The following is a 10,918-nucleotide window of genomic DNA, read 5'->3' as shown; positions in this document are numbered from 1 at the left end:
GAAAAAGCTGGAAGTGGTGCTGTGGGTCAAGTAGTAGAGCACTAGCCTTGAGCTGAAGAGCTGAGGGACAGTGCCCAGGCCCAGAGTTCAGGCCCCATGACTGGCAAAAAAAAAAGAATGAGTGAAGGAGCCAGGATACTGGTGGCTCATGCGTTTAATCCTAACTACTCAGGAGGCTGAGATTTAAGGATCATAGTTCAAAGCCAACCTGGGTAGGAAAGTCAGTGAGACTCTTATCTCCAGTAAACTACTCAGAAAAACTGGAAATGGTAGAGGGCTTGCATTGAGCACAAAGAGGCTTATGGACAGCAGTGCCCAGGTCCTGAGTTCAAGCCCAGGACTGGCCAAAAAAAAAACAAAGTGAAGGAATCTTTCATGTCTGTGTTCTAAACATGTGTCTCTATGCTTTTCCCAAGTTGAATTCTCTGCCTACAAGGCCTTCCCCACCCTGTTTTTCTGCCCAGTCAACAATACCCAGCATCACTAACAACAATAATAAACTTATTTCGTCCTGTCTTACATCATAGCCCAGGACATACCCTGTGCTTTGTTCTCAACATCGGTGATTATTTACAAGCTAAAGTCAGCCTTTCTTCCCACACTAGTGCCCAGGCCCCTGCACTCCCTACTAGACTAGGGTTGGAGCTATATAGTACCACCTGCTGGCAGAAAGCAGAATAGCAGAAAACAAGGGGCCCTTGGAAATGGTCCTCAAGGTCCACTGGAGCTTTTCTGGAAGTTAAGTATAGAGCTCTAGCTAGATGGAGGGTTTGATGCTTCCTTGTAGGAGCTGGGCTGGAGGGAGCTGGAGGGAGGAGCTTAATGTTGCTGGAACAGATAGCTGTGTGAGGATCTCCTGGGACCAGGGATCATTCTCAAAGCCAGCTGTCCATTTACATCCTGTGTCCAGGATAACTTGTTTTGCTCCAATATCTGAGACTTTGGCCTGGAAGCTGTGTTTTCCTCTTGTTGATCACCTGATGTCCTTCCAAATCATCCTCTTCCTACTCTGATCCCAAAGCAAAGTCCAGAGAGTCTTTGCCTTTCCCTGGGTTGTAGGGATGGAAGGGTTAAGGGTTGAGGACAGGAGAGACCAGGTTGTTCTCTAAGTTGGTACCTAGGACATCCACTTTGCTGGGGCTTTGTCTTTCTCTTCTATCCTGTCCCTTCTTCCATTCTGTTTCCTCATCCTTTGAGACACTTATGTGTTGGGGCTGCATTCTGGTCCCTTGTTCTCTTTCTTTCTCTAATTTTGACCCTCACATACACATGTCCTAGGGTAGCCATGAGGCAACACCATCCGCGTAGCTGCCCATGCCAGAAACAGCCTGAGAGTCATCTCCTTCATACCCTGCCCAGCTAGTTACCATTCTAGAAACCACACCCTGGCTTTTCTACCTCCTAAACAGGACTCAGATCCACCCCCCACCCCACCCCCAGGTCTCCTCACAGGCTGGGGCCCTGTGGCAGCCTCAGATCTCCTTTCTCCTTCCTGACACCCCTTCCATTTCCCCAAATGCAGACTTGACCATGTAGCTGCCCTGCTTAAAACTCCCTCACCCCTCAAAAAGGCACCATGGGTGTTTGTGAAATCCAGTTCCATTCCTTACATTCCAACAAGCAGTTCTTGGGCTGTTCATTAACACATTGTAAACCTTCTTCAGAGCATGCCCAGAGATTCTGACCTTTAGTTGGGGTAGGCAGGGGGCTGGGGGAACAGGATTCACATTTGTACAAGGCACCACGGATCCCTTCAGAACAGCCTAGTTTTGGATGGTTCATGGGTCTACTGCTCATGCATACATGCAGGTGTGTGCATGTACACACGCACATGCGCGCGCGCGCACACACACACACACACACACACACACAGCTGGTGCAGGGCTCCCATTGGCACACTAGCCCTAGTCCTACAATAAAGGGCTTCCAGCAGGCCCTACAAGCAATAGTTTGGTGACTGCAGGCTGGGACCAGGAGAAGCACCCTACTCAGGCTCTAGCTTCTCAGGACTGTTCATCTCTGAAATTGTCCCTAGTCTGCTAGCATTTCCTTTCTTCCTTCCTGCCTGCTTGCTTGGCTTCCTTCCTTCCTTCCTCTTTGTCTTCCTTTCTTTAATCATAGTTTCCTCCCTCCCTCCCCACATTTCCTGCCTCTCTTCCTTTTCTTTTTAACTCAACAGGAAGCAGTGTTTGTTGCTGAGGATGGTGAAGGTGGGACACACAGAGGGGCCCCTCAAAATCCAGGCCCTGCCACTTGGCTAAGGAACAATGGGATGTATTTGACCCCACACATGTCTTCAGATTCATTAGCATTAGCCAGGTGCTAGCTGCTCACACCTGTAATCCTAGCTACTTGAGAGCCTGGGAATGGATAAGTTCTAAGCTAGCTCCGGTGGAAAAGTCCATGAGATTCCATCTCAGTGCAAGAAGCTGGGAGTAGTGGTTGTGTGCTTGCCATCCCAGCTATGGTGAGAAATGAAAAATAGGAAAGTTGTGGGCCAGGTGTATACTTAGGTAGAAAGCAAGACCCTGTCTCAAAAATAACCTATGTGAACCAGTATTAGAGGTGGCATGTAAAGTGTCCACCCAGAAAGCACAAAGTCCTGAGGTCCTGAGTTCATACCGTAGTGCTGGGAAAAAAAATCATCTTCATTTGGTGAAACCCAATGTCTTTGGGATGTGGATCTACTGGTAGTCAGCAAGGGAACTTGAACTTGGCCCTACAGAAGGCCTGTGCTGCACCTTGATGGAGATCGCTATGATAAATTGTATCCATTTGTCAATGTTAAGGGCACCTATGGAGCCTTCCATAGGGCTGGATTCATGTCCGGAGCCCAGACTGACAACAGCAGATCCACAGCTTAAAAATCTGTTCGAAGAACTGTCTCCAAGGTCCTTTAGAGACCTCTCCCTGTGCAAGAGGCTGCAGAGAAGGCTGTGTTTGCCATCTTTGTGCATCAAGCTCTCATAGGAAAAGAGCCTGGCCTGGATCTCATATCTCTAAGCTTCCTGTGCTCTGGGGTAGTTGAGGTGAGTAGGCCCAGTGTGTGATCCTTAGCCTTAGTTCCCAATAGATACTTGGGTCATCTTAAGATCCCAAGCTGCTGGGCTGCTGGGTGCCATCTGACCCAGATGGGAAATTTTTGCCTCTTCTGAGGCGTCTAGCTACATGACTCCTGTGGGTAGGTGAGCTTTCTCAGTGCTGTGCTTGGCTACAGATCGGGCCCTGACACCTGGGAGCGGTCTTCCTCTGCCCTCCACAGCAGGGCTCCCCACTGCCTTTTATGACAGACGGAGGTGGATCTTAGGGCAGATGTGGAGGCCTCTGATCTGGTGCAAGGGAGGCCTCCTGCTTGTCTCTAGGAACCACAGGGGGCCAAGAGTCAGTGTTGAACGGGGCTGTGAGAGGGCATGGATTTTGGGAGCCACTGGGATACTCAGGTGTTGGGAGGGGGTCACTGAAGGCAAGCAGTGTCACCCGGGTCTGGTTTGGATGGAGGTATCAGGACAGGAGCGGGGGGGGGGGGGACACGGAAACAGAACTGGTTCTAGGGGAAGTGGGGGAGCTTCAAGACTTCCCTGGGCCTTGGGGATTTTCTCCAGGCTTCCTGAGACAGCCAGCAAAAATGCAGTTCCACTGCCAGCTTTCCCCCAAGCCCCACCCACTGGGCTTCTCCAAGGTAGGAGTGACAATGTATCACTCTTTTCCCCAGAGACTGGCCCCACGACAAGGAAAGGTGAGCTCAGACACAGACTCTGGGGCTTGTAGAAGGCTAGGACTCTCCCCATATCTACTTCCTTACCTGGTCTCTGAAGGGTAACCCCCGCATGCTGGCTCAGTGGGCTGGGCCCTGGCCAGAAAGGCCAGGCTCATTCTCAAGGGAGGGAGGGAAGGAGGGCAGTTTCTCTTTACTGCCCGCCCTTGCCTCTTCCCTCCCTTCCTCCCTCCCTCACCTTCTTCCTACCCAGGTCATCTCCTCCAGAGCCAGATTACCAGGCTGATCTCAGGCAAACACTCCAGACTCTTCCAGGCAGCTCCAGAAGTGCAGACGCCAGCGGACAGACGGAAGATCCCCGAGCTGCCTGCAGCCATGTTGGCTCTGAGTCTCGTGGTTCTGGGCCTGCTCACTGCAGTGCCACCTGTAAGCTGTCAGCAAGGTAGCCCTGGACAGGGAAATGCCCTGGTGGCTGCAGGGAGGAGGGGGGGGGCTGGGCTGGGCACTGTCGACCCAGAAGATGGTGTGGTGCCCTGACTTTCCTCACCCCCTGGACACCTGACTTTGGAGGAAGAAGAGCGGGGTCTGCGTGAAGCAGAGAAGCCAAGCCCAGACCTCGGCCCCAGGCTCGCCTCTCTCTGTGGTTTGTTTCCCATGGGGGGAGGGCAGCAGAGGCTGTGTTGGGTCAAGGATTTGAGGGAGGGAGAGGAGTTGAGATGCAAGCCTCAAATGGCCCTAGAGATGCTGGGGTCCACGGGCTCCCCTTAGGGCAGCGGGGCCAGAGCTGCCAGAAGGGTGGAGATGAGGCTCAGGCTCACTCAGGGGTAAGCCCAGTGCCGGCAGGACTTTGTCCATGGCTTTGTCCTAAATGCTTATTGTCTCCACTCCCCCCACCCCCACCCCACCAATCTGAGTTCTTCTCCCAGCTCTATCTTGGTCTTGCTGTATGACCTGGAGGAAATCACGGTTCCTCTCAGAGTCTTACAAAATGAGGACCATAAACCCCACCCTGCCCACCTCCCAGAGCTCCTGCCAGGTCAGGGTGTGGAAGAGCTTGGTGCCCAGGGAAGCACCACATCACAAGCTCTGGCATCCACCCTACCCTGTCAGGCTGCATCTGTGGCTACAGCCTGGTGAGTGCGATGAGACATGGGTCCAGAGCCCGCTGGCAAACATGCTTTCCCCTTCCATGCTTTCATGTCAGTGTGCTTTAGTTCTCTCTTCCTCATCTTGGAGGCCCTCTGGCAACCAGAGAGGCCAAGTAACTTACACAGGACACACAGCAAGGCAAGAAGGGACAGGATTCAGGCATTTTCTCCTGTCTCTGCCTCTTTCTCTTTGGGCACTAGAGCCACAGGGCAGGAGGAGCAGGGGATTGTGGTCTCTCTCTGGTATATAGAGGGAATTTACTGCAAGGCCTGGAGCAATGAGGAAGGGGCCTTACAGGATTGCCTACAAGCCTTGAGCTAGAACTAAGTGAACGAATGTGACCACAGACCAGAGAGTGCCACAGCCCTTCTTTCCCTCCCAACATCCAAGAAGAGGCAGGACCTTCACTGCTACAGGGCAGACTCAAGGGAGGACTTTCAGATGAGGATGAGGCAGAATGGACACTTTTGTGTGTGTGTGTGTCCAGTTTTGTGGCCTGAACTCTGGGCCTGGGCACTGTCCCTCAGCTCTTCAGTTCAAGGCTAGCGCTCTACCACTTGAGCCACAGCGCCACTTCCGGCTTTTTTCTTTTTGCTTATGTGGTGCTGAGGAATCGAACCCAGGGCCTCATGCTTGCAAGGCAAGCGCTCTACCACTGAGCCACCTTCCCAGCCCCCAGAATGGACACTTTTGATGCCCAACCTAAGATCTCTCATCACTTAAGATGGTTCCAGGGATCGAGGTATTTTGTCTGGACATAGGACCTCCCCCAGAAGCTCCTTGGTGGCTTCGTGCCCTCCTGGGACACCTACCTATTGACTATCTTTCCCCTGTCTGGTGAGGACTTGAAGACTCATGAGGCACAGTGGTGCCAGAGGAAGGGGAAAGATCCTAGAAGCTACCCATGGTTTGAAGGCAGAGACTTCTGGGAAATCTGGAAGACTGCATTTTTGTATCCAGGGTACATGGTTGGGGCCTGGATCAGTTCTCTGGCTCTAGTGCTCTGGGCACCCAGCTGGAAGAATACAAGTGGCTTGGATCTTATCTCTGCCCCCCTCTTGTCTTATATCACTGGGTACAACTAGCTGAGCAGCTGCCTGCCATGACTTCATGTTGCCAGCTCCTCCCAGAGAAACCTTTTGTTACAGAACAGGATCTTCCAGATGCCAGCCAGGAAGGAGGAGAGGGCCCACTCCCAGCTGGCAAGGTCTAGACCAGGCACCCAGGACACTACCTTTCACTCCCTGGGCCCCAGGCACTCCCTGGGGGGTCCTGAACATGACACCAGTGGAGGGAATGTGGCTCTTGACAGTCTGGATCTCAGACACAGCACTGAGTCCTGTTTCCTCCTTGGCTGCTCATGTTTTTCTCAGACAACTGTCTTCCTCTAGACCTCTGCCCCCAAGTCCATCCATTCCTCATGCTCAATGGGATCAGATGGGTCCCCAGACACCCAGAATGTCTCCTGTAGTCCTGCAGTGTCTGATTGCCTCCAGCACAGGCCCATTGGAAACAGAGGCCCCTCCCCCCATGTTCTGTACTTTCAGCTCCCCTTTTCTTTCCAGGTTTGGGGAACCTCCAGCCCTGGATGCAGGGCATCATTGCTGTGGCTGTATTCCTGGTCCTCGTTGCAATTGTCTTTGCTGTTAACCACTTCTGGTGCCAGGATGAGCCGTAAGTGCTGCCCAAGGGCCTTGGGCATGGGCAGGTTTGAGTGGGTGCCAGGAACACCACTCTCCTTCTCTAGAAGGATAGAAGAAACCCTGGCAGGTCTTCTCACTGTGAGGAAGGGAAACTGGGTCTCAAGCTCATAGGGTGACTTCAAGACAGTCAGAGTTAGAACTCAGGCTCGCTGGTTTAAGACCTGTGTTCTTTAGCCCCACATCTCCAGTGCCCTTCCCAGTGAGATTTGGAGAAATGTCTTCTCTTCTTGGAGTCTCAAGGCTTTCATTTGCAGAGTTGGGATAGCATCCTTGCCTTCCTTCTAGAATGGAAATTCTCATCCTTCTGGAGAGTCAGCTGCCAATCAAAGTGGCCTCACAGACTGGATGAACAATCCCAAGTTCAAGGGCAGCTGAAGGAACGTGCAGTGTTCACCTCAGGGCCCAGCTGGTCCAGGGAGTTCAGAGGTCTCCTTGACTGCACATTTGTCCCAAAGCCTAAAGCACAGGGAGGAATTGGGGAACACAGTGGCATGGGAAAGACCACACCTGGGTCCTGAGTTAAAGATTTAGCAGCCTGACCATGGAGCACAAAGGTCAAGATCCTGCTGGGCAAGGCTGCATCTGGATTGGGACATTTTTCTCAGCTCTTACAAAGGTGACCCGATGGGCCAGGGTGCCAAGAGCAGCTCTGCATGGCTTGGAATGGAAACATAAGCAACTCAGTGAGTAGAGAGAACAGAGATGCCCGGGATGAGGCTGGTGAGGTAGGCAAGACCTAGGCTAATTGGCACCAATGGGCCTTAATTTAGGGCAACAGGAACCCAGTGGGATGTTTTTAAAGCATGTGGCCTGGCCTCAGCAGTCACTCTGGTTGTCTCGTGGCAGATGTATGGTAGTGAGCATGAAGAGTCATAAGGAGGTTGAGCATCTCTAGACAGTCTGGCTCTGAAGAGGGAGAGGCAATGCAGAGAGGGGAGAGGTCTAAGAGCTGGTTAGAAGGGGGGCCCATGATAGCTGGACTGAGGTAGGACTCAGATTTAGGAACCTCGAGGCAACAAACACAGAGGGCGAGCAGGTTTGGGGGTGACTACTGAGTTTAACTTTGAATCTGTGTGGGACGTCTAGGGACAGAGGAACAGATGTCAGGGTCCCTGTGGCCCAGAGTAGTCTCTGGGGTGGGGGAAGAGTCCACATTGTAGGGAGTTCACACTTGAGTAGGTGATAAGGAGCTTCCTGTAGGAAATGCTTTGTTCTCCACTGAGCCCAGCTCTGCCTTAGGTGTCCATTGATCGCATCTCTTCCTAATTTGGAGCAGACCCTGAGACCTGCTGGGGTCTGCTTTGAGGGTGCTGAGCTAGAGGAGTTGAAGAGGCAGTGGAAGGAGGTCTTAGACTTAGGACAAGTCTTTCTCAAATCTCTGCTCCCTCATTATGAAGATCATGTAGGCCAGAAGCATGCCATGGGGGAAACCCTGCTGGATAAAGGTGCTTCTGCCCCAGGGCTTTGAGAACCAGAATGCAGGGTAGGATTTGCTTGAATGGGGTTTGCAGGTGGTGCTGATGAGCCCTACGCATGATCCTCATTCCCAGGGAGCTCGCGAATGTGGTCATGACTGTTGGAAACAAGGCAGATGGAGTCCTGGTGGGAATGGATGGAAAGTACTCCTCAATGGCATCCAACTTCAGGTGAGGTGCTGGTATAGGGCTCCCTTCCTGTACTCTAGGGGCCATGGGGGATGGGGGAGGGGGGAGTTCCCACAGGGAAGGGGATGATGAGGAGAAGCATTAGCGAGGTCTACTATGTGAGGACCACAGAGTCCTAGGGGGCAGATGAAGCCTACATGAGGAGAGGGATCTGTAATAGAGGAGGGGGCCCCAGAGAAGTGGAAGATGTGGCTTAGGGAGCTGGTGCTGAAGGTCTTCCAATCTAGGTTCACAAGCCCAGAGTTGGTGCAGGTGCAAGAAGGGGCAGGGAGAAGATGGGCTGGGAGGCCCGGGGACCCACCAGGATCTGCCTTCTCCTCTCTCAGGTCCAGTGAGCATGAGAATGCCTACGAGAATGTCCTGGAGGAGGAGGGCAAAGTCCGCAGCACACCCATGTGACTTGGTTGGCCTGTGACCCTCAGCTGGGGCCTCTCACATGCCTGTGGTGACATCCACCACCCTTCAGCCCCTTCTCTGTAGGAATCTGCAACAATAGATCAACTCCTTCACCTGACAACTTCATCTGAGGCTACAGCCAGGTTGGGGCCCTGGGGCCCTCCTGGGGATCTCTTATCCAGTACAGAAAAGGACAGCCAGCTCAATACTTCCCACCCCACTTCCCATCTTCCCCACCATTGTGGACATGGCCCTTATTTCTGTGAAATAAAGACATTTTGTACTTCCAGGTTGAGCTTCTGAAACAGCCCTCAGACTTGCAGATTGGCCCTGTCTCCCCATCTCAATCAGGACACTCACCTTCGAAAGCCATTGTCATGGTGGCTTTGGAGATTACCCAGGAAGCTCTGAGATCTCTGGACAGCTGGAGCCAAAGGGCCCAGGCTGGAGAGGCTGAGAGCTCTACATCCAGGTGGAGATCAGAGCTGGGGTCTCTACCATGCATGGAGGAGTTGGGGAAGCAGGAAAGCCAGAGACCGGTGAACCCACCCTTGCCTGTGGGTCATCCTTGTCTCTTGGAGACTCATCTTCCTTTGGCTAGAGAAGTTAGAAAAGCTTCCCAGGCAGGGGACAGATCTGAGTGCCCCCAGGATGATTCTAATAATGGTCAGTTTCAAGATGTATCGTACGTTCTTTCATGTACCTAAGGCTGGAAGATGGTCTCAGAGGCCCGTGGGCTGGGGAACTCAATCACTCTGCTCTTGTTTCAGGCATAGCCCTTCCTGTCAGTCTGCGTCCCCCATCCCACCTTCACTCAGATTCTGGGGTCCTTCTGTGTGCATGGTCACCACCCCACCTCTGTGCTGCCTGCACTACACTGGGTTCATCTTTCATCCTCCCAAGTACAAGGCTGTGGCCGGGAAAGTCTGGGACTGTGATCACAGAGCCCAGATTTGTCTCCTTGGTCTCTTGCCAACTTGCTATGTGATCTTGAGAGAACTTCTATCCACTCTGAACTCTGCTTTCTCTGAGGGGGATCTGGCCAGTCTCTTCCCAGAGCTGGAGCCCTCACCAAAGACTCTGATTTGACTTCCTATCCTGGGATGGGGTGGAGGTCAGAAAATGGGGTCCTACAGGGAATAACATGGAGGAAGGGGGCAGATGAGCGAGGAGGGATGCCTGAGCGCCTGGCTGTCCAGGGACCACCTCTGTGACTAGCTGGATATTTTGTTGTTACTGTTGACATGGGGCTTAAACTCAGAGCCTGGACATTCTCCCTGAGCTTTTTTTGTTGTTGTTGTTGGTGGTCATGGGGCTGAACTCTGGGCCTGAACACTGTTCCTCAGCTCTTCAGCTCAAGGCTAGCACTCTACCACTTGAGCCACTGTACCACTTCCGGTTTTCTGAGTGGTTTGTTGGAGATAAGAGTCTCACGGACTTTCCTTCCCCGGATGGCTTTGAACCAGGATCCTCAGATCTCAGCCTCCTGAGTAGCTAGGATTTCAGGCATGAGCCACCTGCACCTGGCTGAGCTTTTGTTTTTAAGGCTAGCTCTACTTCTTAAGCCACAGTTCTACCTTTAGCTTCTGGTTGGTCAATTGAGTTTTCCTGCCTGGGCTGGCTTCAAACTGAAATCCTCAGATCTCAGCTTCCTGAGTATTTAGGATTGCTAGAGCCACCCATGCCCAACTGTGACTATCTGTCTTAAGGGAACAGCTTCTGTCCCACTCCCTTCATATAGAGTTGCAATGGGAGCTAGTCTCGCAGGAAAGCATTCCTAAATCCACAGATGAGTGGGGCTAGAAGGCAGGAGGCAGTGCCCCTTGTCCCAAGATGGCCCTTGGGTGAGTCACCTGACTCACTCTGTCACAGCTACCTGGCTTCACTGACACAGTCATTCCTTTACTGTCCAAGGCTCACCTGAATGCCCAGGAAGGCACACTTGAGATCAGAACTGCTCTCCTCATCTTGCTGGGCTTTGGGATGCATCCTGAGGCACACATGACAGTGTCTGGTCTAGATCATCTTGGCCTTGCTGTATAATCAGAGTCAAGTCACCTCCCTTCTCCTGGCTTGTGCTTTATGAATTGTGGCTGTTGCTCCTGTGATTCATAATCTAGGATTTTAGGCCTCTCATGACTCATATACCTTCTTCCGGTTTAAATCCGCCTAGCTTTTCCCTTGGCCTAGCCAGGGTTCTTCCTCCTTTAAGAAATCTTCCTTGATTAAAACAGAAGACAAAAGCAGGTGAGTGGGCAGCCCAGATTCTCACCCACTGAAGGAGAGACAGA

The 10,918-nt window shown here is 52.4% G+C and overlaps 1 protein-coding gene across 1 annotated transcript; it reads left to right on the top strand.

Moving 5' to 3' along the window:
• Positions 1 to 3,936: 3,936 nt before the first annotated feature.
• Positions 3,937 to 8,917, top strand: Pdzk1ip1 (PDZK1 interacting protein 1). The gene is made up of 4 exons (XM_013016970.1): positions 3,937 to 4,157; positions 6,430 to 6,538; positions 8,118 to 8,213; positions 8,558 to 8,917. The coding sequence occupies exons 1-4, from the start codon at positions 4,091 to 4,093 to the stop codon at positions 8,628 to 8,630; spliced, it is 345 nt and encodes a 114-aa protein (XP_012872424.1). The 5' UTR covers positions 3,937 to 4,090; the 3' UTR covers positions 8,631 to 8,917.
• Positions 8,918 to 10,918: the final 2,001 nt, after the last annotated feature.

Source organism: Dipodomys ordii, unplaced genomic scaffold (genome assembly GCF_000151885.1).
Source record: "Dipodomys ordii isolate 6190 unplaced genomic scaffold, Dord_2.0 Scaffold33, whole genome shotgun sequence".
Taxonomy (NCBI): Eukaryota; Metazoa; Chordata; class Mammalia; order Rodentia; family Heteromyidae; genus Dipodomys; species Dipodomys ordii.
Note: the sequence above shows the minus strand (reverse complement) of the source record. Positions and strands in the feature narration are given on the sequence as shown.

Bases quoted from the DNA above. Each gene is read 5' to 3' on its own strand.
- Pdzk1ip1 (XM_013016970.1), top strand. From the start codon at position 4,091: ATGTTGGCTCTGAGTCTCGTGGTTCTGGGCCTGCTCACTGCAGTGCCA. The intron at 6,539-8,117 runs GTAAGTGCTGCC...CCTCATTCCCAG, and splicing joins TTCTGGTGCCAGGATGAGCC to GGAGCTCGCGAATGTGGTCA. The intron at 8,214-8,557 runs GTGAGGTGCTGG...CTCCTCTCTCAG, and splicing joins TCAATGGCATCCAACTTCAG to GTCCAGTGAGCATGAGAATG.